Source organism: Canis lupus, chromosome 5 (genome assembly GCF_011100685.1).
Source record: "Canis lupus familiaris isolate Mischka breed German Shepherd chromosome 5, alternate assembly UU_Cfam_GSD_1.0, whole genome shotgun sequence".
NCBI classification, from domain to species: domain Eukaryota; kingdom Metazoa; phylum Chordata; class Mammalia; order Carnivora; family Canidae; genus Canis; species Canis lupus.
The window spans coordinates 36,886,234-36,914,173 of NC_049226.1; the positions used below are offsets into that span (position 1 = coordinate 36,886,234).

The 27,940-nt window shown below is 45.6% G+C and overlaps 1 protein-coding gene across 11 annotated transcripts in view; it reads left to right on the top strand.

Annotated features, from left to right (window-relative positions):
- MYOCD (myocardin) overlaps nt 1–27,940 on the top strand; it is a 149,913-nt gene that overhangs the window by 42,755 nt on the left and 79,218 nt on the right. For 4 of the 11 annotated variants that reach the window (XM_038536910.1, XM_038536901.1, XM_038536902.1 and 1 more), the window contains exon 1: nt 7,048–7,410. The exons of 3 other annotated variants lie outside the window; for them this stretch is intronic. Coding sequence is in view for 3 of the 8 variants with exons in the window: in XM_038536901.1 (XP_038392829.1) it covers nt 7,356–7,410 (55 nt within the window). In the remaining 5 variants the exon portion in view is untranslated. Of the gene's footprint in view, nt 1–7,046; nt 7,411–9,897; nt 10,052–27,940 lie in introns of those variants that run through there. 4 more of the 11 variants (XM_038536914.1, XM_038536912.1, XM_038536917.1 and 1 more) reach the window with 2 other exon arrangements.

Genomic DNA, 27,940 nt, shown 5'->3' on the forward strand with positions numbered 1-27,940 from the left:
TTTATTACAAGATGAGTCATGCAGGGAACTAGCAACATAAAATCAAAAGGGAAAATAGATAGTGGGTTATGGACATGAATGAAAACAACGTCTCTGTCCCCCAGGGGCCCATAAAGCCCTGGAAGGATTTTTGTGTTAAAAAGTATCGATAATCCTCCCTGACAAATACAATAACAGGAGTGCATAGGAGATAGGAAAGTAGCAAAGCGAGGAGGGCCGGAGCCTCCCGGCCTGAGCTGTCAAGGAAGATTTCCTGAATAAGGTCATCTGAGTTGGGCTGTGAAATATAAGAAGGATGCTTCAACATAGGAGAAAAGAAGGCATTCTCGGGGAAAAAATGAAACATCTTAGGAAAAGAAAAACAGAGAAAAGCCTCTGTGTTCATAACACTATTTATCATTGCTAGTAGACAGACAATAAAATGGGAGGGGCAGGAACTAAGGTAGACTTTGTTGGGGTCGAACAATATGGAGCTTTCTATGGCACCCTCAGGAGTGTGGCAGTTGGGAGCCACGGCAGGATTTAGGTAGGAAGCAAAGTGATCCTGCTTGTGATTCAGAAACATCACTTCGGTGACAAAACTTACTTTGCTTAGCATCATAAATCAGCTCCATACACGTCGTTGCAAATGTTAAGATCTCAATTTTTTTTTTTTTTTTTTTTTTTTTTTTTGGTGGCGGAGGAATCTTGCATTGTGTGTATGCACCACATCTTTTTTATCCATTCAACTTGCAATGGACATCAGGGCTCTTTTGGGAAAGTACAGCAGAGAAAGCATTTGGTTCTATGGGTCTAGAGTGTTAGGGAGCAATTTCAGAAAAAAATACAGAGGTGGAAGGAGTTTTGAGAGAAAGGAAAGGATTGACAATGCCTGGCCCTCAAGAGAATCTAGAAGCACAAACACTAATAAGTGCCGTTGGGACAGGGGCCCTGGGTGGCTCAGCAGCTGAGCATCTGCCTTCGGTCCAGGGTTTGATCCTGGGGTCCTGGGATCGAGTCCCGCATTGGACTCCCCACAGCGAGCCTGCTCCTCCCTCTGCCTGTTTCTCTGCCTCTCTCTGTGTGTGTCTTTCATGAATAAATAAATAAAATCTTTTTTAAAAAGGTGCTATTGGACAAAGATTATTCACATCCTGTGCCCTCCACATATAGAGAAAACAAATGGAAGTGGCCCCAAGAATTGGCATCAAGCAAATTCCATGTATCCAACAGTGAAGGACAACCATGGGTGCCACTCTGCAACACGCACTTCCAGCTCCCGTATTCTTGAGGGCAAGCGAGTCCCAGCCGTGCAACAGGCCCCTTGGAGGTACCCGGGACCCCAAGGAAACAGTCACTGCACACATTCAAGGCCAACTAGCTGAAGGAATACTCACAGTGTCGGAATGCACATTCTTTATTTCTGGTCTATGCTCCTCCCCGCCCTCTCAACAGTCATAGCAACAAGGAGGCCCAAGAAGAGGCAGCACATGGATGCATGACTTTTTAGCGCAGTGACCCTGCCCTCTAGTGAATGCGGCCCGACCCAGTGGCTTTAACCCAGAATGATCAAATCACATTGCCTTTCCCTGGCCACAAGCTAGGATGGAGACGTGCAAAGAGAGGGGGACAGGGTGGGAAGCATTGCTGGTAGGCAGTGCCCCCAACCCCCCCCCACACACACACACGCACACACGCACACACACACACACGAGCTGTGACACCTACTTGCAACCGAATCCACTTCCTTTACATTTTAAAGAATGTTCAACTGAGGCAACAGTCCTTCTACATTCACTTTGATGAAGGAAAACAGGTCACATTAATAGGGTGGCTCACATGAGTTCCATCTGAGATTTCATCCCACTATAGCCTAATAATGTCATTGGATGGGGAGCTTGGGGCTGCCTTGCCGCTGTGACCTTAGCCTCTAGAGGCCCAGGATCACCGCTGCATTATGACCCCTGCAGTGCTAGAACACAGTCTGTACTTAATAAATACTTCTGGAATTGAAACAAAGCAGTAGGCTGAGGCTGTGGTCCTCACACAGGTAATTCCTCAAACTGGCAGCACAGAGTTTACTTCCTGGGGCCATGGAGCCTTTTAGGGACCAGAGGTATGTGAGCCTCATTTGGCTTGCACATGTGTTTGATTGGCTCCAGAGACAGATTTGCCATGAAGTTAATGATGCCTCAGCTTCAGGTCTCCCTCCACCCACTTACATGGGCCCTGTGGGTGCTGGGAGTGGCTGGAAATTCTAAAGAGTTCTAGATTGGAAGGGAAGCCAGGATGCAGTTAGGAAGCATTTCCGCGTTGCCATTTCTGGTCAGTTGATCGAAGGATCCGAATCTTCCATGCCTTCCTTAGTTGCCGTTCAACTTCTCAACTTTGGCCAAAAGTCACACTTTCGCAAACCATCACATTTCTGATTTTGCACTCATTTTTTTAAAGCCCCACCCCCACCTCATATTGTATAAGGCTCAGGTCCCACATCCTGAATCTGCCCGTGGTTGACTCATACGGTGTTTTAAGAGTTGGTTTTGTTGTTTGTTTGTCTTTGTTTTTTGAAGTTACTAATACTCATTCACATTTTCAGAAACCAATACATGTCACATTTTACCCTGGGTTCTCTGTTTGTTTGATCTGGAGGGGACAGCAATCAGTTTCTGTTTGGGCAGAATCAACCAGAGCTTTAGGTCATAGCTGCCCCATCTGGACAGGGCCTGTGTGTCCGGTCGGCCACAGACACCCCCGCCCCCCACACGCTCTCCTATCCTTGCTCGAATCATGTGAGTTTGCAAACCCGTGTGCATGCTGGATGTCTACCAGGAGGGCACTCGCCAAAATGGCTTGCACAGATCCCTACTTGCACTTTCAATGACTGGATAAAAGAGGAACAAATGCTCATCAGACACGTGGAAGAAAAAAAAGAGAAAACAGATACCAGATGATACTGGGAAAAGGCATTGGGGACAAGGACATGATGAGATCCAAAAAGACAGTGATGCCCTTTGGTGAGCGAGCGGATTGTGCTAAGAAGAGAACTGGAGGTCCTGAGGTCACGTAAGAGAGCTGTTCCTTTGCTCCCTCCCTGCATCACGAGGAGGTCCACACAAGGCCAGGTTCAAGCTGACCACCCTGAGCTGTGCAGTGGACTCACGTCTCCAGACACAACCACTCCCACCTGGCTGAAGGCCTGGGACCACAGTTGTGAAGAGCATAAGACTCAGTGAGTTTTACTCTTGTAGAGCCATCTCCCTTCAGCCTGGGAGGGGCCGGTGAAATGGGACAAATGACATGGCCATGGTTAGGTTATGTGATTGGGCAAATGTAAAGGGGTTTTGCAGATACCATGAAGGTTCCTTAATGGTGTGACTTTGAGTTCACCAAAAGGGAGGTGATCCTGGGTGGGTCTGGCCTAATCAGGGAAGTCCTTCTTAAGGGTCTCTTGTGAAAGAGAGATTCTCCTGCTGGCCTTGGCAGAGCAAGCTGTGATGGGTTCTAGAGCTGCAAGGAGCTGGATTCTACTCAGCCAGTGAGCTTGGAAGAGGATGCTTGGCGTTTGACGGGGTCGCGACCCCAGCCAGCTACCCTGACTGCAGCCCTGGGAAATCCTGAGCCAAGGCACACCCAGAATCCCAACCCACAGGAACCATGAGAGAATAAGCACGTGTGTGCTGTTTTAAGCTGCTCCACTTGCGGTGACTTGTTACACACTCATAGATAACTCAGGGTGAAGTAAAGGAAAGCTGTATCAAAAGCTTCCAGGGTTGCCTGGAATCATCAAGAATGATTGGAGGTCAGGGGATGGTAAAGAGAGGGACCTAAAACACACCAAGGAGAATTGTTCTGGGTGCTCCCCGTGTCCTATCTCAGTTAAACTTCCCAGCCCTTCTGGAAGTAAATATGTGCAACACCATGTTACAGAAAGACATTGAAAACTCACTCCAGGTCACAGAGGGAGCTACGAGTCAGATGAAGGCCTCCCTGATGCAGGCAGCTCAACCACCTTACAGCACAGGCTCGGGAGAGAAGTCACAGGGTCGCACAATGTGGGACAAGTGCCACCATGGTGGTTAAGTTGCAGGACAGAGCTTGGTGGCATGCCATCGCAGCTTTGGCCTGCTGCTCTCCTAGCTGCTTCGGAGATCTTTTCCCCTTGGGAACATCCTCTCCAAATTGTCCCTTTTTTTTCCCAAAAGAAAGCTTGCATAGAGACAGGGAAGGATGAGCTTCTATATGAGCATATTTATATCCAGAGATATTCCACACGGGGGGAGGGGGGGTGGCGCATAAGTCTCAGAGGGCAGACGTCAGCAGCTCTGCGCTGTGATGGGAAAATTGACGTTTGGGTTACCAGCATTTCCCAAACTCACTCAAAAAAGAAACCAAGCTCCCCTACACACACACGCACACACACACACACACTCAGACCCGCGGAGGGAAAAACAATGTATTCCTGTCCAACTCCCTAGGTCACACAGACCCTTACTTTCAATGCTGGCTTCAGCTCTTTCCCTCACAACTTTCGCTGAAAAAGAATTCTCTGCCAGGTTGCGTGGACCTCTTCTCGGCCCTGCGGCGCTCAGGATAAAAATCTGTTTTGTTTTGGGGTTTTTGTTTTGTTTTGTTTTGTTTTTAAATGTTGCCCAGAACAGTTTTTTTCTCTCTCTCTCTCTCTCTCTCTCTCTACTCAGTTCATCTTGCAATATTCGCCGTGGCACTGGTCCCTTCCCTACGGAGCACCTCTGTGCCATGGGCAGCTCCAAGGCACTGGAATCTTTCCAGGCTCCTGGGGTCCCCACCCCACCCCCTTGACTTCTGTCCATTGAAGACCAGGAGCCCCAGGGCTCAACTGGGGATAAGAACCTGCTGGCAGAAGGAGGGCTCACTCTATGTCATGCCAAATAACATCTCCCCTCCCCACTGTTCACGTCTCAGTCCCAGGAGTCTGTTACACTCCTCAGCAAAGAGGAATTAAGGTAACAGGTGGAATTAAGGTTGGCAATCAGCTGACCTTGCACCACGGTTTCCCTAGGTGGGCCCAATTTCATCACAAGCATCCTTAAAGTGGGGATCGGAGCTACTCCGACAGGACGAGAGCCTGTCCCCACCACTGCTGGCTCTGAAGATGGGAGAAGGAGACTGCCAACGAAAGAACATGCATGGCCTCTAGAAGTTGGAACGGGGTAGGGAACCGTTCTCCCCTAGAGCCTCCAGAAGGAAACATAGCCCCGACAGCACCTTGATCTTAGCCCACGAGAACCCATTTCAGACTTCTGACCTCCAGAGCGGCAAGGTAATAAATTGGTGTCCTTTTAATCCACTAAAGCTGTCACTTGTTACTGCAGGACTAGGAAAATAACACACTGTGTGTATGGAAGTACCAGTCACCCAGGTGCTCCTGTGTCTCCCCCCATCCTGTAAGCCACCGCCTCTGCCTCCAGGACCCAGTTCTCAATGGGAGCATGAGTGGGATTGCTCTGCTTCCCCCCTCTTTTTTTTTTTTTTTAAGATTTTATTTACTCATGAGAGACTCAGAGAGGCAGAGACACAGACAGAGGGAGAAGCAGACTCCCTGCAGGGAGCCTGATGTGAGACTCGATCCCAGGACCCCGGGGTCATGCCCTGAGCCAAAGGCAGATGCTCAACCACTGAGCCCCCCAGGCGGCCAGCTCTGCCTCCCTTCTGAGGCAGGAACTGAATGGCCTAACTCAGAAAGCCTTCTGTACACAAATCACTGGTCAGATCCAAAGCGTGAGGGCGAGGCTCAGAGAATTCTGGCAGAGGTCTGAACTCAGGGTGCTGGAATCTGTCCTAGGAGCTATTGTCCTATCGGGTCTTCACCTGTCACCCACTGACCTTTCAAGGGTTGCGTTCTCCTGAGACCTAAGCAGTCATGTATGTGATCCAGGAGACCTGGGGCCCAGGCGCATAGAAGGTTGCAAGTAAATTCAACCCAACATCACGTAGGTACACAGTTTGGGTTTTGTTTTTGCTGCTACCACCTACTGAGCAAGCTTCTTGAAACTAGAGTCTTCATTTTAACTCCCCAGGAGCCTTCTTTGCTAATTTGGAGCCCCTTCAGAGCAGGCAAAGCTTATAACCGCTGGCACATCCTAGATGTCCAATAATTCAGTTGGGGTTCCGATTACCCCCACCTCACCCCATCCCACCCCCTCCAAGGAGGGATTCATGCGTAGGAAAAGCCTAGAGCCTTTGCAAGCACAGCCCGACCCCAGCCCTGACATCCCCTGCTCCCAAGACCCTACGGGATGGTGGGGGGCACAGGGCGTCCGTTCCCTAATGTGTCTTTCCCACCACCCAAGAGGGAGGGCCTCGCGTCGCGGGCTGGATCTGCGCGTCCACAGAGTCGGGTTCATCCCGGAAAGTGCGCATCCCGGGAAAACGCAAGGCTGGCTTCTCAGCGGCTCCGCGGCCCGCTGGCCTCTGCCTGCGCCCCGAGGCCCGGGAACGCGGGGAGAAGTTGGGAGCGCGCCGCGCCCGGAGCCCCGCTCGCTTCCACGCGCCCCGAGGCGCGCGCGCGCCCGTCCTGCCCGCCGGGATGGGGGGGCCTCGCACCCACCCCCCGCGCCCCCCACGCTCCCCGCGCGCGCCCGTCCTGCCCGCCGGGATGGGGTGGGGGGCTCTCACCCATCCCGCGCGCCCCCGGCGCCCCCTGCGCCCCCCGCGCTTCCCCCGCGCCCTCCCTTCCTGCCCGCCGGCATAGGGTGGGGGGCCTGGCATCCACCCGCCTCCCTCCCCGCGCACCCCTCGCTCCCCGCGCTCGCGTCCGTCCTGCCCGCCGGGATGCGGGGCTCTCACCCACCCCGCGCGCCCCCCGCGCCCCTCGCGCTCCCCCGCGCGCTCCCGTCCTGCCCGCCGGGATGCGGTGGGGGGCCTCGCACCCACCCCGCGCCCCCCCCCCGCGCCGCCCACCCGCGGGGACCCCGCTCCCGCCGCTCCCCCGGCGGCCCGGGCCCCGCTCGCCGCCCCTGATTGGCTGAGCTGCTGTCAGTAGTAAAAAAGTATCAGATGGCAAACTTGGGCCCTTCATAAAGGCGCGGTGGCGATCCTCGGCGCTCGCTGGCAGCCTATGACATCAGCCGGGCACGCCTGGGATGCCGCCGCGGCCGGGCGGCCTCGGAGCAGGAGGAGGGTCCCGCCCGCTGGGAGTCAGTTAGCCCCGCGCAGCGAGGGGGGAGCCGCCGGCTCTGCGGGGACGCGGGGTCCTCGGTCCTCCTGCCCCGGGCGCTCCCGGAGAGCTGGATGAGTTCTGGGTCGTTAGCTGCGCTCAGCGGGGCTCCCGGGAGCCCGATCCCGGTGGAAGACAGGGGGCGTCTGGCCAAGGGACCAGCGGCTCGCTGAGCCTCAACATGACACTCCTGGGGTCTCAGCACTCTTTGCTGATTAGGAGCAAATTCAGATCAGGTAGGGCTAAGGCACTTAGCAAATCCTTGCTGACTTTCCTCCTCCGCACCTCGCCACCCTGGACTGCTTTCCAACCAGCGTCTCGGAGCCGGCGCTTGGCTCCTGCCACTTGGTCCTCCCAGAGCACATTTTCGAAAGTGAAGACTTTTATTTGACTTTGGGGTTGGGAGGAGGAGGGGGTGGGGGACTTTGATGTCTTCCGTGGTCGATGCTTTGAGTTGCCGGATGCGATTTGTTGTTGTTGTTGTTGTTTGGTTGATTTGTGAAAAGGCAAATTCTTTTATTTCATCCCCCACCCGCACCCCATATCTGTGAATAGAAATTTTGGAAGGGTACCTCTGAAAGGGCCAACTTTGAAAATGAACAAATAAGGGATTTCGAGTTTGAGAGCTACATAATATCAGTTGTAACCGCTGAGAAGATGAACCTGATGCTGTGTATTAATAGATACAGGGTCACTTAAAATGTAGCTAATCCAAACAAATGTATTTCCCAAAAAAGTCACTTGGGGGAAGTAAAAATAGCAAATTTGGAGCACACCAAGTATTTAGGATGACATCACTGTAGAAAAAAAAAAAGTCCAGTGCCACAAATATTTTTTCCCAAACCATCTGATATTTATAAATGGAGAATTTCCCCCCAAATTTCTGTGTTAGTGGCGCACAGAGAAACTTCTCAGAGAGGTCGCCGGGTGAAGGTGAGTGGAAGGGACAGCCGGGAAGTGCAGCGGCTCCCCACCAAGGGTTGGTTTAGGCGCCCACAGAAGGTACCAGCGTGTGGGTCTCCCCATTTAGACAGGGAGACACTCGCCGCCTTAAGCTCTTGATCTCAGTAGCACAGTGTGTAATACTGGTTTTATAAAAGTGGTGGCAAACCACTCAATAAATGGCAAAATTTCTACCCAGAAGGTGGATTACATTCCTACCCGAACACTCCCTGTAACAGGTGTTAGCAGGATGCGGGCCTCGTTTAGGATGTTCTCAAAGCTCTTGTAAATGGGACCACTCGGTGTTACTTTCACCTGAGATTCATGTTTCAAAAATGAGAAGCATGGGTGTGGAGAGTGAGGGTGGTCTGCGACCTCCTTGGGCGCTTCTGGCTTTTAGATGTCCGTGGGGTCCACTGGAGGTTTCCTAAGGCTCTACGCTGTTGCAGGGAGATGACCCTTCTGGAGCTTCTGTGGCTGGTTGGTCATCTCTTAATGAGCTAGAGACTCTGCCGCTTTGTAATTTGGTCAAAACCGCAAGGCAACACTGCCACCTTTCTGAGGAAGAGAGGATACGGATTTGTTTTGCGGAAAGCCACTGCTCATTTCAGTTGCACCCTTGGCAGTTTTTTTGGGTAGGGGAGGGGCTGGTTTGCCTCTAAAAGGATTTGAAGTACTTGATAGTAAAATCGCAAAACCGACTTATGGAACTAATCAAGGCATCCTGCCTTGGGGGGGAAAGTGCAGAGGAAAAGGAAGACCGTGTTTTCCCTGTTCCTAATTCCTGTCTGTGGGTCAGTGGAGTCCTGGTGTCTCCTAGGTAGACACCCTGGAGCTTCAGAGAAGTCCAGTTGCCAACTTGCTTTCTCTTTTTTCTTTTTCTTTTTTTTTTTTTCCTGAGCTTGGACAGGCTTTTGTGTCACAGGAAGAGTAGCTTCAGGAAAACATGAGATATCCATGCAGATAGGAACATGCTTAACCCTCCACCTTTTGATAATCGGCCAAACTGGGGTCTGGAGGTGGACAAAGTGCTTTGGTCATTGGAGATGCAAGGGGTTGATAATCTGCACAAGCAGAAAAGCGAGCAGCATGTGCGGCTAAGTAATGCAGTGTTGCAGACCTCGATGATTCTTCCTGGATATAATTGCAAGTCTAGCTGCACCACCTCAGACCTTGGCTAGACGGCCTGCTTGCTAGCAAGAGGGCCTGCCTCTTCCCAAGCAAACTCCATTTATTTTGTGGCTAACCGTGGGCAGGGAAGCCTCTTCTGTTTTGATTTGTGTTCCTGGCTTTTTTCTTTTCTTTCGTGAGCTACTCATAATGTAAATTCACTAAACTCTCCTGCCAGTGTTTGCTTTGATGATAAACCCTGGTGTTACTTATTTAATTAAAATTATTTCAAAAAATAAATGGGACTAAGCCACAGCAAGGCAAATTATTTCAAAAATAAATGCAAGTAAGTTGTTCTCTGATCTCAGCAAGGCACCCCATACTGTAGGGCCTTTTTAAAAGTGAGCAGATGACCATTTTGATTCTGAAATTGGTGTGTATGGCAGCGACGTCCAACCGGCTTTCTGTAAACCGTGCTCGAGTGACCTTGGTATTAAGGATAAAATCCTGCTACAGGAGCAGCAAAGTGGGAAATTTTACATGTGTTAATATATTTAACGTTATAAACTCCTCTTATTTGAGAGGCTGTTGTGGGGTTACATGGTTGAGTGTGTGAATCCTGAGCCAAGCTCAGGATTGGATTTTTTTTTTTTTTTTTTTTTTTTTTGCAGGTGCCTCTACTTTCGAGCTGTATAAACTTGACCTTGGATAGATTTCATAATTCCCTCTGCCGTGGTTTACTTCACCCAAATAACGGTGATAGGGTTGTTGTGACGGTTGACTGTGATACCACAAGCAGGGCATTTTAAAAATGCCTGGTACTTGGTAAGCCCTCGAAAAATATTGTTCTGACAGTGTGACCCTAGGGGGGTCACTTCCTCCCTCTGAGTCTTGGTTCCTTAACATTGTGTCAGGTTTGGACTAGGTGATCTCGCAGACCCTTTCATAACATTTTGTGGTTTTATGAAAGCACACAAAGACTGGGAACAAACAAAATTGTGATAGGGGCTATGTAGCTGTTGGACATAAATGGTGGTAGACTTTTCATACAAGTGCAATAAGTAATATTCCTTTGAGACTGATCATATTTTTACCTTCTTAAAAAATTCTCGCTTGTTTTGTCAAGATCTCTAACCAGTATCACTGTCAGTGGTTTCCCTCAATACCATAATCCTCGTGGCAACAAAACTCCGACTCTAATATATGGATATAGACACACATGCAAACACACACCATGCACCAAGGATCAAAAGGAGAGGGCGAGGGCCATTCATAGATTTCCCTTCAAAAGAACTGCTTATTTCTTTTGCTTTTTGTCTCCTCTTCTGATTCAAACACTCCACGCAAAGGCAGACTCTGGTATCCACCGTGATCCTGCCTCCTTCCCCTGCACAAATTTAGGGCCATCAGATTTAATAAGTAAAAAAAAAAAAAAAAAAAAAAACACAGGATGCCCAGTTAAATTTGAATTTCAGGTAAACAAGGATTAATTTTTTAACCTATTGCAAAATTAGGGGCATACTGTTACCTGAAATCCAAACCGAACTAGTCCTTCTGTGTTTTTTCCGGCAAACCCTGCCTTCAATCCAAGCCGCCTTGACCAGCACTCTCTGCCACCCCCTCCAATATCCCATCAAGCTCTCGAGACTCTGGGTGCCCAAAGGCTCCTCAAAATGCAAAACTTGCATTTTAGGCATGAAAGAGGAGACTTGAAATGAAATGAGAGGTGTCAAGAGTATGAATGCTGCGTCACCTGGGGTAGAGCCAGCATGTAGGTTGAGGAAAAACATGGGAGCATCTCTTCGGGCTTTCTGGGGAGGCAGAGGGCGAGAAGCTCAGCAGACCAGCTGGCTGGTGCTCAGGTGCAGGGGCTCCCAGACTGGGGGCTGCAGCTGAAAGAAGCCAAGGCACATGCAAAGCAGGTGCTAGAGAAGTAGTGGCTGACTCTGTTTGGTTGAATCTGCAATCGTTTCCATCTCTAAGACTTGAGGTGTTGGTTTTTCCCCCAAAATGAATGGCCGAAAAGTTGAAGACTGTTAGCTTCGTAAAACCATTACCACGATATTTTCAGACTGTTGCATTCTCAGGGATCTGGGCATACAGTAGGTGTTCAATACGTATTTCTCGAATGGATAAATGAATAATCCGCACCTGTCATCTTCATAATTAACACGATGTTCTAAGATAATTGTTCATGTGCTCACATGCTGCCTCAGTATTTCACTCAAGGCCACTTTTCCAGATGAAGCCTACTGGAGCACAAATATCTTACCCATTCCTCGATTCCACCTTGCTATTGAAATGACCAGTTGGTTTATTTTTAAAATTTGGGGAAAACTTATCCTATCGGGAACTTTCAGGAATTTCTACTGGTTGAAGCAGAATGAAAGGAAGCTAAGGGCTAATTCTCACTCTGGGTGTCTGTGAAAACTTCTCCTAGCTGAACTAATTCTTTCTTTGCCACTAATTCCTTACTCAGCAGCAGTGGCATCCACCTCCTGTGGCTGCTGTAGCAAATTACCACAAAGTTAGCGGCCTGAAGCGATGCACCTTTATTGTCTTGTGGTTATGGAGGTCAGAAGTCTGAGAAGGGTCTCCCTGGGCTAAAATCCTGGTGGTATCAGGCCTGTGTTCCTTTTGCAGACCCTACAAAAGAATCAGTTATCTTGGTTTTTAGATGCTAGAGGCACTGGCATTCCTTGGTTCATGATCCCTTCAAGAGACAACGGTGGAGCATCTTCAAATCTCTAACTTGCACATGTAAGGAATCTTGTGATTCCATTAGGCTCATTTAGGATAACCTCCTTATTTTAAGGTCAGCTGATTAGCAACCCGAATTATATCCCCAGTGTCATGTGTCTTACTAGTCCGAATGGCCTGCTACAACATATCCTAGACTAGGGGGCCGAGGCAACAGGAATTTATTTCCTCACAGTTCTGGAAGCTGGAAGTCCGAGTTGCTCTCCTCCCAGCTTGCAGATGACCACCTCCTCTCTGTGTCCTCACATGGCACAGAGAGGAAAAGAAAGAGGGGAGACATAGGGAGGGTGAACTCTCTGGTTCTCTTGTTCACAAGGGTGCTCATCCCTTTAGGGGAGGCCCACCCTCATGACCTCATATAAACCTAATATTTCCCAAAGGAAATACCATGGCATTGGGGTTTAGGGCTTCAACATATGGATTTGGAAAGGGAGGAGCAGGACACAATTCAGTCTATAAGACCATGGGAGGTAACCTTCTCATAGTTCCCAGAGATGAGGACATGGACATCTTGGGGGGCGGGGGCGTTCTAATATGTTATTCCCACCTCCTTAACCCCACAATCCCTCTGTTGTGCAGACTTTGTTCTGCAGAATTTTTCCCTTAATCTGGATTACATGGCCATAATCCTAATGCCCCCCAACCACCACCACCACGATGGTCCACAGAAGACTGATGCTACACGACATCGACGTTTACATGGCAGGACATTTTTAACAGTGAGGCGGAGGATGCTGAAAAGCCACACCAGATCTTTAGCCTCAGGATTTCTGGAACACTTTACTAGTTCTGATGTAGGTTGTGGACTTTTAAAAAGTAGTGATTCTCCAATATGTTTCACCTTTATTCACACAGCATCTCATGGGGCAGGTTTAGCTGGATAAATGTGTTATGGAAAATTCTGCTCTGGACAGAGAAGCTCACAGTTTCCAACTGTGAATGCTTTAATGGGGTGAATTTCTGTATGTAGGTTCCTGGCAGACCCTTCCCCACCCCAGGTAAGCACTTACTTTGATGGTTCTCCTTCCTGGCTGCTTGCTTAGGTGCCAGCTCACCCTTTCACTCTTTCAATCTGTTTTGTTTTTGTTTTCATATTTTATTTATTTACTCATGAGAGACACAGAGAGAGGGGCAGAGACACCGGCAGAGGGAGAAGCAGGCTCCCTGCAAGGAGCCCGATGCAGGACTCAATCCCAGGACCCGGGGATCACGCCCTGAGCGGAAGGCAGACGCTTAACTGCTGAGCCACCCAGGCGTCCGTGTTGTTAATTGGTATCAGGCATGAGTGCTCCCCACCCCAGGGATAATCTCTGTAGGATTGGAACCCTGTCCTCAAGAAGCTGACCTGGAAAATACTGTATGTGAGTTACATATTCATTCATTCATTCATTCATTCATTCATTCATTCGACAGCTATGTCCAAACAGGTTTCCCTTGCAGTAGATGTTACGAGAAGCTAGGGGGCTGAGTATACAGTTGGGGAGTAAGAAAGAAACCTTCCCCATCCTCACATGGAACCTTAGAGCAGACCTGCTAATGTTCTGTGCATGGTTCCAGCAAAACTGTGCCTTCTGAAGTCCACATGAGAACACAATTAGCTGGACCTTAAAGGGCGAATGCATTTTCATTCCTAAATGGGAATTTAAAATCTTTTTTCTTTTTTCTTTTTTTTTCAAAGCAAAAGGAACATTCAGGGTCTGGCTCAGGCCACCTGCTTGAGACCATCATTGTTCCCTCCTGTCTAGGTGTGTGGGGTTTACTCCTGTCCCAGATGCCCTTCCCTTACCATCTTCATTACTGGGGCAAGAGCCCCCTACCACCCACCTGCCTTCTTTTTATCCATAGCTCTTATCAGTGATCAGTTATATTAAACATTTGACTTAGTTACTTGTTTGTTTTTTGTCCTTCACGCAGGCCAGGATTTTTGTTGATTAGTTTGTTTTCCCTGCTTTATTCCCTAGCATGTCAAATCATAATTGGCATAAAAAAGACACCATTAAATATGTGTTGCAAACATATTTTATTCTTTCCCTGAAGACTACTCAGAAGCAATAAAAGTAAACAATCTGTGTGGGTTTTTTAAGAAGATTTTATTTATTTAAGAGAGAAAGGGAGAGCACAATCAAGGGGAAGGGCAGAGGGAGAAGCAGACTCCTCGCTGATGAGCAGGGAGCCCAATCTGGGCCTCAGTCCCAAGACCCCAGGATCATGACCTGAGTCAAAGGCAGATGCTTATCTGACTGAGCCGCCTAGGTGCCCCAATAATCTGGTTTTATGTATTTTTAGGCATAGATGTTGTGTATTAAAACTAGAACAGCAAGGGTAGAAAAGACTATAAATACAAAATTCAGAAAAGTAGTTCCTCTGGAGCAAGGAAACAGTAGTTAAGGAGGTCAGGAGGTAGGATGTAGCCTAGGCTAGGGAAGGAGGTAGGTAAGGAGGTAGGTAAGGGTGTAGCCTAGGCTAGGGAAACCATTGCTGGTGTTTTTAATCAGGTTAGGCAGTGGGTGTCTGCGTGTTTATTAAGCAAATTAATTGAACAGTGTTCACTCAGGGCTCAATGATATGTGGCAATGCAACATGAATCGAGGATTATAATGAGTCCAGTTTCGTGTGCCTGGAGGGCTTTAAAGAAATTAAGTTTTTCAAGACCAGAAAGAGTAGCGTTCATCTTTTCTCTGCTATAGTATGTGTCAGGCACAATCAGGAAGACTTTGTCAGGTTGGATTGAACCAGATTGAATGGATTCTAATCTAGTTGAATCCAGTCGGAGAGTAACAGATGGACAGGCCAGACCTAGAGGTGCTCAGCTTCAGGGTTCGACTTTTATATACTTCAGAAAAGCCAGACATGAATAGAAGATGCTAGAGCACAAAGTGGTCTCTCATCGCCTTTTTTCCATGTTATTAGCAAGAACTCACTGGCCATCTAGCAGATGGTGACCCACTATCATGCATCTCTGCCCAGATCCGGAAGGAGGAGCCAGCAGGTGCATTTCACAGGGGTCTGCCTTCCTGGGCTCACTCATGCTCTCCCATGGGCAGGGCCATGGGCGGAGCCCGTCACATTCCCGCCGATGACCTTGGGAAAGTCAGCCCTGCTCACTTGGCTTTTGTTTCCATCCTGATAAAATGATTCATGCCATTTGTAAGGGAAAGACCTTTGTAGAATCATTGACGGTTTCTTTTTATGGAAAGAAGTCCCCATCCCCATATGGGAAGGGACAGCTTGACGCAGTGGCGTGCGAATTGCACAAGAGAGAAACATGGAGTAGTTCAAAGCCTTTGATGGACATAAATAGGACTTAAAAAACAACAAAAGCAATTAGCCAAGTAATAGTTTTACAGCAGTGCTGTTCTAGGACTTAGATTTTCAACTTTATCATTAGGTAGCATTTGTTTTTAATGAGTAATGTGCACTAATTTATATTCTGATGTCACCTAGAATAAGTAGTAAGTCAAACTTACCCAGTTTTAGATTTTATTCCTAGATAAACTGAGGATCTCCAAGTGCTGTTAAAATGTGCCTTTTAGGGGGATGCCTGGGTGGCTCAGCAGTTGAGCACCTGCATTCAGCCCAGGGCATGATCCTGGAGTCCCGGGATCGAGTCCCACGTTGGGCTCCCTGCATGAAGCCTGCTTTTCCCTCTGCCTGTGTCTCTGCCTCTCGATCTCTCTCTCTCTCTCTCTCTCATGAATAAATACATAAAATCCTTTTTAAAAATCTTTTTAAAATGTGCCCTTTATTCCCAGAAATCTAGAATAGATAAGGCAATTCCTGACTGTATTTATTTTAAATTTTATTCATTTACTCATGAGAGACACAGAGAGAGAGAGAGGCAGAGACACAGGCAGAGAGAGAAGCAGGATCCCTGCAGGAAGCCCGATGCAGGACTCGATCCCAGGACCCCAGGATCATGACCTGACCTGAAGGCAGATGCTCAACCACTGAGCCACCCAGGTGCCTGGCTTTATTTATCTATTTTACTGGGCCTAGGTCAATGCCCTCTGGAGCCACTGAAAACAGAATAATTTCTTTCTTTTCTCCTCTTAGTCAAGGGAAGATAAATTTTTTCATTTCCCCATAGATGCTATTGAAGCATGTAGTTTAATCATGTCAGTCACCCTAATTGACAATTGTTGTATTCAGCCATCTTAGATGAGCCCCCTGAGATTAAAGAAGCAGTAGAATGCTAGCAGTAGAAATACTGATTTGCGCTACTGTGACATTGTAAAATGTATATAATGGCTTCCCTCCTGTGTGGAAACTTAGCCATCACTCCGTATGTGTAGCAATAAAGAGGAGATCTACAACCTTTCAGATACTTAGGACATCTTGCCTAGCGCCCCTGGTCTGGTTGCCCAATTGATCTACCATCTAAGTGAGATTTCTGTCCTCAGTCTACATCTCTTTCTTCTCAGCCCCTTAAGTGGTACAAAGTCATCAATTCTTTCTTGAGAAACAAAGTCAAATAGTCCCAGATGCAGAGAAATGACTGGAATATCTCCCATAGCTTTCTGCCCTCCCTGTGTCTGGGAACACTCTTCCTTCTGGAAGTCATTCGGGTTTGTTCTCCTCAGGACTGGCTGGGCTGGTTCCTCTGTCCGAGGTTCCACATGGGACTTTATTGGTACTCAAGCTCCAGAAGGGGCAGGAAGGCTCCAAACCAGGCCAGATCCAGAAAATGTTACTCAACATTAATTGAACGATCATGTCAATACTTTAAAAGTTTTTACTATTTTGGGTTTCCTTCCTGTCCTTGTCCAGATGTGTAAAGATTTTTATAAAGTTACAGGGTGTATACATAGGTTGATAGTGTTTTTGCCCATGAGCCTATTATCCTAAATCGTTTTCTGAGCTGCTGTGCTCGTAGCACATTCTTATTTAGAAGACTGTATCAAAGTCTATCAAGTGAGTACATAGTAATCTGCTAAACCTTTTCCTTTTCGGTTGGAAAATGAAGCCTCATTATTTTTATATTACAAACAACATTATAAAAATCTTAATGCACATAGTCTTTTATTCCCCAGGATTGTTTTCTAGGATACTCATTGTTTAGAGTAAATATCCAAGTGTGGGAATAATGGTTATGAATCTCTAAGATCCACTTTGGTAGCTAATATTTCTGGAGCACCCACGATGTACCAAGCTTAACCCTAGTCTAATTGCCATATGCCAGTGAATGCTTGCCCCTGTAATAGAACTGGCTCAGAGTCAGCTTGGCGACTGATGTTCTGGAAGCTTTTCATACCTTTTCAGTCAAGAATAAAAAGGATAAGGAGCCACAGTTACCTGATACCTTTGGAAATGTCTGTGTGACCTGCTCTTTGGGGATCACCTGTTACCAGATAGGACTGATGTTTCATCAGGGAGAAGCACAGAGGGCTAGGGGTTAATGGAGCACTTTTATGATCTCATTTAATCCTTAGGGAATGTTGTCAGACACCTATAGATGGAGAAGTGGAGGCTCAAAGATGTTAAGCAACTGGTTCAGAGTACTGTAACCAATAAGCTGTTGAGGCTACATCTGATCAGGTTGGTGCCAGGATGACCATAGCTATTACGACCTAAAAGCTCCCTCCTTCTACTCCAACCCCCCACCCCCGACTCCAACATATATGTCCACTGGCCAAGTGGATTTAAAATACTTCATTCTGGGGATCCCTGGGTGGTGCAGCGGTTTATCGCCTGCCTTTGGCCCAGGGCGCGATCCTGGAGACCCGGGATCGAGTCCCACGTCGGGCTCCCGGTGCATGGAGCCTGCTTCTCCCTCTGCCTGTGTCTCTGCCTCTCTCTCTCTCTCTCTGTGTGACTATCATAAATAAATAAAAATTAAAAAAAAATACTTCATTCTGGATGACAACACCAGACATATACCCAATTACCATTCTTATCCTTGATTTCCTAAACAGTGATTTATCAAGAGACCTGTTTCTAGTATGAATTAATCTATAAATTATACACATCATTCTCCTGGAATTTTAGGACTTTCGATGAAAGCTATTTAAATCTCAGTTTGAGAATAAAAGTTCAAGAAATTTTTGAAAACCAATAGTAACAAGAATAGGCTTGCCCTAAGACACTAAATATAGCTTAAAAAAGAAATATCCAGTACCAGAGAGTATGTTGGTTGCCAGGGGCTGGAGGGTGGGAGACATAGGGAGGCTTATAACTTTCAGTTATAAGATGAATAAAGTCTATGGATCTAATGTATAATATGGTGACTGCAGTTGATAACATTGTATGTATAACTGAAATTTGCTAAGAGCCTAGAACTTAACTGTTGTCACCAAAGAAACAAACAAATGTAAATATCTGAGATAAAAGCCCTGTTAATTAATTCAGTGGTGGGTTTCCTTCCACAACGTCTAATAGCAAACCATCATGTTGTGCACTCTTATAATTTTATCGATTATACCTCAATAAAATGAAGGAGAAAAAAGCAACGCATACCCATGTAGTAATTAGTATTAGGAGTAAAACATACTATCAGTGGATCACAGTTGTGTGTGTGTGTAACGTATACATGTATGTATGAATTTACTCTCTATTAAATTCCAATAATAACGGTGTCTACTCAAATTAGCAATAAAATATGTGATGAAAGAGTGTTGGGAAAATTGACATCCTTTTGGAAGTAAATTAATTCAGCTATTTTATAAAACATCTTAAAAACTCCTTATGTGGGCACCCGGGTGGCTCAGTGGTTGAGCGCCTGCCTTTGGCTCAGATTGTGATCCTGGGGTCCTAGGATCGAGTCCAACATCAGGCTCCCCGCAGGGAGTCTGCTTCTCCCTCTGCCTGTGTCTCTGCGTCTGTGTTTCTCATGAATAAATAAATAAATAATTTTTTAAAAATAAAAATTTCATATGGATTAAAGAGCTAAGAAAATCTATAAAATATTAGAAGAAAGAAGAACAGTTTTATAATCTTGGAGTAAGAACTGTCTTCCCATGCATAATACCGAAGCCAGAGAAGAAATAAAAATTGATGTATTTGGCCACTTAAAAAGTTTAAAAGGCTACATGGAGGGGGGGGTGGGAATCAGCAAAAAGAAATTTAAAAATCAAATAGTAGATTGAAAGAAAACACTTGAAATGTGTATTCAGACAAAGTTATTAAAAGGACTTGTGTAAACAATGGGATTAAAAGCCCACAACCTAAAGAGCAAGATAATTCAAGGGAATTTCAATAAGCCGGGATGAAATGTATTCAACCCACTAACATTCAAGAACATGCAGATTGAAAGACAGCATTTTTTTTCAAACATCAGATTTGCAAAAATGTAAAATATTGATAACATCAATATTAGCAAGCATGGAGAAATAGGCATCTAATCTCTTTAGTGAGCACATCTGAAAGGCTTAAGGGATACAGTTGGACAATTTCTATTGCATTTTAAATGAGCTCACCATCAACCAAGATACATTAAGGCATCTTAATTGAAAGAAACACTTGTATGTACAGGGATTTTCAGGGCATTATAATTTATAATGGGACATTATAAACTACAATGCCAAAAAGAGTGGAAAGAACGTAAACATCCATTAGAGAGGGCAAGGTTAATTAAGTTACGCTACACTCACGAAAGACAATAAAATGCAAAGGAAAAGGAGATAAAATTCTGTATGAACTGACATGGAAAGATCTCCAAGACATACACTTAGATTTTTTTTAAAGCACATTATGAAACAACCAGGCAGTATATTTGCAGTTTTGTTTTTTAAAAATTGGTATAAATACATAGAAAAAAATCTTAAGAATAGAAGTTCAAACTGTTCACGGTGATACCCAGGGGTAAGAGGAGGACAAATGTTATCATATATATGTGTATATATAAAAATGGGATAGAGATACATATATATATATATGATATATATTCTAATGATATACATATATATATCATTAGAATCTTTTAGAACAAGAATGGTATCTATGAAAATTTTAAATGTGACAATGTATAAAGAGAAATTGGCAACATCATGATAGAAGTGGAAAACAACACATTTCTGTAAGCCTAATTGAATAGACAAAAATTCAAATCGGCATTTGTAGGATATGAGCACTGAAGGTAAGTTGACTATATATTTTAAACCTCTGACATGACCTAGAATATTAGAAGACTATTTTAAATTCAGTGCCCACCCCCAACACAACACATGCTGAAATGTCAATAAATTTAAAATATCAAGCTTATTTCTTGACCATAGGCAATTTTGAAAGAAAATACTTTTATTTACTTTTTTAAAAGATTTTATTTATTTATTCATGAGAGACACAGAGAGAGGCAGAGGGAGAAGCAGGCTCCCTGCAGGGAGGCCAATGTGGGACTGGATCCCAGGACCCCGGGGTCACGACTTGAGCCATAGGCAGATGTTCAACCGCTGAGCCACCCAGGCGTCCCTAAAAGAAAATACTTTTAAAAGCTGAAATATTTTAAGCTCCATGAGTTAGGAATCAAAACAGACCACAAACCTACCAAAAGCGTTGAAGCATATGCATAGAAAAAAGCCTAGGAAGTGATTACCTCTGGGTGGTAAGATTGGGAGTAATGATTAATTTTCCCTATATTCTTTCTTATACTCCCATATTCTTTATTTTGATTATTCAGTATCTCCTTGAGCTTCTACAATAATCAGGAATGAGTTTGGTAATAAATCAACTAGCAGTGAGCATTGTTTGTTTATGGAGTAGCAGGGATTACAGAGATCTTATCTGAGGAACTAAATCTGGAAGTGGCTGAGCACCCAGCAGGGGCAAGTTCTTAATAAATTCTCCACCTGTCCTAAAGCATGCTCATGTTGAAACTATAACCTAGGGGTGCCTGGGTGGCTCTATTAAGTGTCTGACTCTTGATTTCAGCTCAGGTCATGATCTCTGGGATGGAGCCTGGTGTTGGGCTCCCTGCTCAGTGGGGAGTCTGCTTCTCCCGCTCCCTCTACTCATGTTCTCTCTCTCACTCTCAAAGAAATAAAATCAAAACAAAAAAAAAAAGTAACCTAAAAATTTTGCTCGTCTGTGAAGACCGAAAACCCCCTGACCCCATCAGAAATTGTAAATGGATGTATTGAGGCATGGGCTCCACGGCCTGGCTGGTGTGGGTTCAAATCCTAGCTCCACTCTTCATGGTTATAGGAAGTTAAGCCTGTACTTTTAAGTTCTCAGATCTCCACTTATCTTTGTTGCCATATCTACAAATAGAGAGGCCTTCCCCCTGGAGATTCTGTGAGGCTTCAGTGAAAAGCCATATAAGAAGTGTTTGACATAGTTCAGGGATGTGCTCACATATTCAATAAATTGTAGCAGTTTTATTCACAGATGGGTATCAATTCTATATTATTGTTAGATTAACATGTATATATTAGATATGGTGTATTAATTTACAATACTTTAAAACCCCTTAAATGGCATTATAAAACATGTTGTTTCTAAATTCGCAACCACCAGCTGCTTGTGAACATCTCTTAAGGTGTGCCACTAGCTTCTCTCATTTCTTTTTTTTATACCCCAAGCTGTGTTTAAGAATGATGACAATAATTATCATTACTATAGAATGTACACTGTATTCTATAAAGTGCTCTGTATACGCGGTGTCACCTATCGTCTCCCTTGCAAGAAAATTCTTATAGAAGGCTTTCTTGTCACATTCACTTCCCAGAGAGGGGTGGCTGGTATCCAGCTTAGGTCCTTCGGTGTTATCTCAAGAGAGCCCGAGGCCTTGTCTGGGACCACAATGTTACCACTGGCTATGAGGATTAGCAAAGGCTCATGGCTGTTTTTCAGGCAGTACTGAGAACCCAAATCCTATGCTCTTAGAATCAAAAATACTGTTCTGTCTAAAAATAAAACCAAGAAGAAAAGCACTCTCCACAGGGAGCAAAATTTGAGGCTCACAGAGCTAGTGGAACAGTCAGCTTTATATACCATATATAGTGTATATTACATTATATATTATAATATATGTATATGTTATATATGTATATATATGCATATGTATATGATTTATACATACATTTATATGTATTTATATATGTATTACATATAATATATTAATATACATTATATGTCATAATACATATATTTACATATAATGTAAAATTATATAATATATAATGTATATGTGTATATAATATATGTATTAAATATTACATATATATGCAATGTTATGTATGTGGAACACTGTATATATTACTCACATATATGATATATATGCAGTATTATGTATATTCATATATATATGCAGTATTATATACATATAGTATTTTATGGTCCATTAACTACCCCCCAAAAAAAATCCTATTAGTCCATATGCTTTTATTTTCATACCAACTCTGTGAGATCACAAAGCTGGTTGTACAGATGAGGAGACATTAAGACCTTAAGAAATGTGTCCAAGGTCACCCAGTAGATTTAGAACCAGAACTTTCATCTCTGGGCCTCCAGCATCAAGTTCACCATGTGATCCCACAGAGGAATGTGCTGGCAGGGGAAGTACAAACAGTGTTCAGATAGGCAGGTACCTGGTGTGGAAACCAGTGGCTCTTTCAACAAAATGATCCCCCTGTTTAAAGCTTTCTTCACATATAGTAGCCATCTGTACTGGCCTCAGAATGGAAGGGCTGGAGATCAGGAGACGGGAAGATTCAGCACGCCAAATGCTCTATTGGCTGGGAGTCGAGAACAGGATGAGTCTTAGGGTTTGCAGAGGAACCTCTGACTCAGTGGAATGCCAGCCTCTGCAACGGGTTCTGGTCTTAACACATAGATTAGAGCCTGACACCATGGAATGTCCCAGACACAGAAAATGTTCTAAATGTTATGTCTGGTTGCTTCAAAATCTTGTGCCTAATGGCAGGGCTGAGATTACTTTCTAACATTTTTTTAAATGTTAATATATCTACATTTACTATTTTTCCAAACTTGATAGGTACCAGTACAAGTATATTAATGAAAGGCCTAAGGTATATATAACATGTATATACTCATGTAGAGTCATATATATACCTACATATATATCTTAATATGTAGCACTTTATAAACATAATAGCATGCATGTGTAAGGAATAGTCTTATACTGTCTATTGCATATGTATGTGTACACTATACATATCATATGAAAGACAGAGATTTTGTATTTGTAGTCTTCTATCTGCTGCAGAAAAATTGAAAGAAAAGCCTGAAATGTTCAACCAAAGGAGAATGTTTGAATACACTGAAAATGGGATTGTAGCATGCCCATTAAATATGGTGTTTTCAAAGTATACCTAATGAGGAGGAAAGCTGTCTACAAGGCAAGAAAGAGGTTTCAGTGTCCTACACATCCTGTGATCCCAATTCCTGAGAAACTGTAGAATAGATATTTTAGAAAATAGATATTTTAGAAAATGAATAGATATTTTAGAATATAGATATTTTAGAATATGAATAGGTATTTTAGAATATGGGTAGAACTGTAGAATAGAAATAATGTATCTATGCGTATACATATGAATTGGAAGAAAGAAGGCCAAACATCGACAGGTGTATCACAGCAAGTGTTAAAGACGTGAATGACCATTAATTTTGTGTTCCATCCTGGAACTTTTGTACATTTTCCAAGTTTTCCCTAATGAATATGCCTTTGTTTTATGACCAGAAAGGTCGTTCATGCTCTAAGTATAGTACACCACTGGCATCACTCGGGATCTCAAAAGAACTAAAATAGACCTTCAGAGAATCTAGCAAACGTGGAATGAAATTTTTTCTCTTAATCTGGGAAGCAGTCCTTTACCTCGGCCTCCTAAAACACCCCCTTTGTTCCAGGCTCTACTTCCCCCTGGTTAACCAGTTCTCCTCCAGGAAGCCACTGGACAGCTCCCTTGACCTTGTTCATATCCCTGTGGTAATTTACCACTGCTCATGGAGTCGGGGTTGGATCCTTGCAATTCCCTATACTTTGGGTACAAGGATGCCTTCCTTCTGGGTACATAAAGCGGGAATAATAGTATCTTCCTTGTAGGGGTTAGATCAAGGGTTGATCACCTGTTCTAATTCATGCAGGTAGAGAAATAGCAGAGCTCAAACCGGGAACCCCACCCCCACCCCGGGCCTGGGACCTGGTGACCGCTCCGGCCAGTGGGTGGACACCAGGAGCTCCCTCAGCAATCGCTTTCAAGGAAAGCAGGTCAAACCGCAAGCTGCTTCCCCCCGCAGACCGCTCCTGGGCCCGGGAGCGTGCAGGCTGTCTGCTTAATTCACTCATGGCTCTGTGCCACGGAATACATAAACAAGTGGGGAAAGCCTCCGAGAGGAATCTGGATGCCCAAATGGAACAATCTGTCTTCTGAAATTATTGTTTGAAATTGTTTATGTCAATCGCCGCGTTTCTGTTCTGTGCTTCTGGGACCTGTTTGTGATGGGGGGGTGGAGAGTATTCCCTGCCGTTGAGCAGGGACCCTTGAGGGACGACTCTGGGGACGGTGTGGGGAGCTGTTCACCTGTCCTCCTGACACAGGTGGGCTTTGGGGAGACTCCATGTGCCCCCAGGATTACCTGGTGCTCACTGGGTGCTGGATGCTCCTCTAGGCATGGAACACATGCTAATTTTCATCCTCGCAACAACCAGTTGGGAGGTGTCACCCCTCCCTACTTCCAAACTCACACATGAAGAGATGCAAGCATCTTGAAGGAAATTTAAGTTTCCATTTCATAAGTTTCCATTTCTTAAGTTTCCTGGTCCAAACAGACCAGGTGGGACTTGAACACTTGCACCCCAGCCTTCGGAGCCCATGTGCTCACTCCTCCCCTGTTCTGCGTCTCATCCACACAGCACTGGCCAGGACTGGCTTCAGCCACCTGACTTCTCACCCATCCTCCCAGAGACCGCGCAGACCGTGATTCTGCCTCTTAGTGACATGGTAAAAACCCAAGGCATTAGGTCCAGGGTCCAGTCCTTGTGGTGTCTTGAGCTGTTGTAACACACACAAAAAGCCTTCAGCTCATGGACCTGGCAGTTTGGTGAGTGAGCGAGAATTCCTTTTGAGGCATGAATTAGTCTTCTTCAAATGTTTTGACAAACTGAGTGTGGTGCTTGGGAAAGAATAGCTTCACGGTGTTTGTGTGAACAGACCTCTTTCTAAAACCACTTTACACCCAGCCATGAGGCTTGATCATTGAAACAACAGTATGGCAAGGCCGAGTTTGGCTCTCTGGGTTTGAATAGCCTCTTGGTTTTTACCCTCCAAATGCCCTGTGCTTGAAACCGGTCTGAATTAATGTCTCTCGGTCTCCTTAAAGGAACCTGGAGTCAGAATATCTCGTAGGATTAAGAAAGAACAGTGTGTGCCTGGTCCCAGACTCTTGCATGCATGCCTGCTTGTCTGTGAGGGCCACTGAGGCCAGTCCAATACCCCCCTCCCCAGGCTCGCCTTGTCCCCCTGCCCCAGACCACAAACCAGGTCATCATTTATACCTTCTCTTCTCTGGATGCTCCCAGCAGTGAATGGGTAGACTATGGGGCCTTTGTCATTCTTGGTCACTGGGGTCACTTGGCCATGCATCAGGACGCAGGGCAGTGTTTGGCCAGGGAATAGTTATTATTGGTACCTGGAGTCAGAAGGCAAGGAGCAGAGTGTGCTCAGGCATCAGAACTACACACAAAAATAAGTCCTGGCTCTGCGCCTTATTTGGGAAACATGGCCAGGACCCGGACAGGAACAGCATAGGCAACCTGCACATCAGGCCATGTTCTCCCAGCTGTCCATCCACAGTGGATCCACAGTCTCCTCTTGACCCAGGCAGGTCGATTGCCTGCACGTACCCCCAAGGAAGAACATGTCAGACCCGCAAGTGACTCACCTGCGCATGTGAAGGGTAGCTTTGTCCCAGAGTTGGGTAATGCCAGGTGGAAGAAAGAATTTTGTGGGTGGGCCACCCACTGGGCAAAAGGAGAGGTTGTATCTACAATGTGTCCCACAGTATCGACTTCCTGCTTTGGTCGCAATCCAGAACTTCCTGGAGTAGTCTTGCTTGGCCAGCAGTGGCCAACAGTGGCCAACAGCCTCCCAATGTCCTTTGCCTGACAGTGGCCCTAAAGACAAAAATGTCAAAGGCATGGGTCATATATGAAGATCAATCTGGCTAAACTCAAGTGTTAAGTTATGGGCGTAGACTGTTGCCCTTTCTGAGGGAAGGACCTTCAGCTGGCTGCTGCTCTCCTGTGTCCAGGGCTTGTGGTCTTTACCTGGCACTGTACAGAGGGGACACTGCAGCATTATAGCCACCCAAGATGCTTTGAGTAACCTGTGTCACCCAGGTTCCTGGGCATGACCTTGGCATATTTTGGCCACCTTCCAAGCTCTGAGTCTACCTTCCAAGCTCTGAGTCCATACACCTAGGAGTCTGGGCTGGTAAAACATGATTTAAAAACAGATCTCAACATTTTCTTTGGTTGGGCTCATAGCATCCCCACCCCTGGATGCTCTTCCCCAACAGTCATCAGTGGGAAACCTCCTTGTTTGCAAACAATAGAGAATCAGATAATAGTATCTTGAACAAGCTTGAGCAAAAAGAAGCACTTACTAGAAAGATGCCTGGGTGTCTCATGAAATTCAGCCACAGGGATATGTTTGATACTTGGAGGAAAAAGAGCTAGAATTGGGGACTGGGGCACCTGCAGGCCACTGACCCTGGCTCCTGCCCATACGGCATCTTGCCCTCTCCATCAGCCACCTGCACCATTTTCTCAGTTCACATGGTTGACAACAGCCACCCCCCAAAAGCTCCTGAGTTTGCTCCCTCTCAGTCCGATATCCAGAATTCCCAGGGACAAGTGCAGTGTGACTGGGTCGATACCTGTTCTTTAAACAAAAGCTGTGATCCGGGGGCGAGGCAGCTCAGTGGGAACATCTTAGCTGCATTAAAAGCCACTTCCATAGCAGATTTCAAAAAGGCATTTCTTTGTAAGAATCCCGTGGAAAGCCATTCAGAAGAGCCATTCAAAAGGGAAGGTATCGCGAGGCTTCTGGATTGTTCTCTTATTCCTCACACAGCCCGTAACTTGGCTATCCATATCTCCCTCTCTCAGGAGGCACGCCTAGTCTTCAGGAAATGAGAATGACCGCCACAACCCCAACACACACATGAAACAAATTAAGGGTTTTGTGCTTAACAGTTTCATTTATTTGTTTGTTTAAATTTCTCGGGAGAAAGAACCAGAAAAGCCTCCTCTGATTCCCAGACAACATAGAGCTTCCCTTTCATGGCATGCCCATAGTTGTAACATTTGCTTAGCCTCTTTGTCTTTCTCCTCCCCTAGACTGCAAAGTTTATCTAGGCAGAGCTCGTGACAGCTTTATTTCCAGCTGGATCTTTAGTGTCTGAACAGTGCCTGGACATAGTAGTAGGTGATCGATAAATGTTGAACAAATGAAGTGCATGAATGAATGATGTTAAAGTGTTCACCTGACTGCCAAGTTCCCAGATGCAAGTGTGACCCCAAAGGCTCCCGGTGACTCTACCAATCTGGTCCCAATAATCCTAGTAGCACTAATACCCCGATTCCTTCCTTTCTCTCTCTCCATCTTTCCCTAATTTCATTAACAAGACAGAGTAATTCTTCCTTGTGATTCACTTGTTTCTCAAATCTTCCCTCTCTTCCCCATCCCCCCTACATGGAAGTGGAATTTCTTGCCTTACCCATGGGTCTGGAAGGGTCTTCAAACCAGTCCTGTCTCCCCTCTCTGTGTTAGCATGAAATTAGTCATCCCGAAATCTCAATGTTACCGTGTTGCTCCACTGCTCAAAGCATGCCCATATGCCCATACTGCCTCCTTGAACAGGATGGAATCCAAACACTTGATCACAGCATGTAAGGCCCTCAGTGTGTGAATCCCCACCTCCTCTTCCAGTTTCATCTCCTACCAGTCCATGATAGGATGGAGCAAGCCAGTATTCAAGGGGACACTACATAAATTG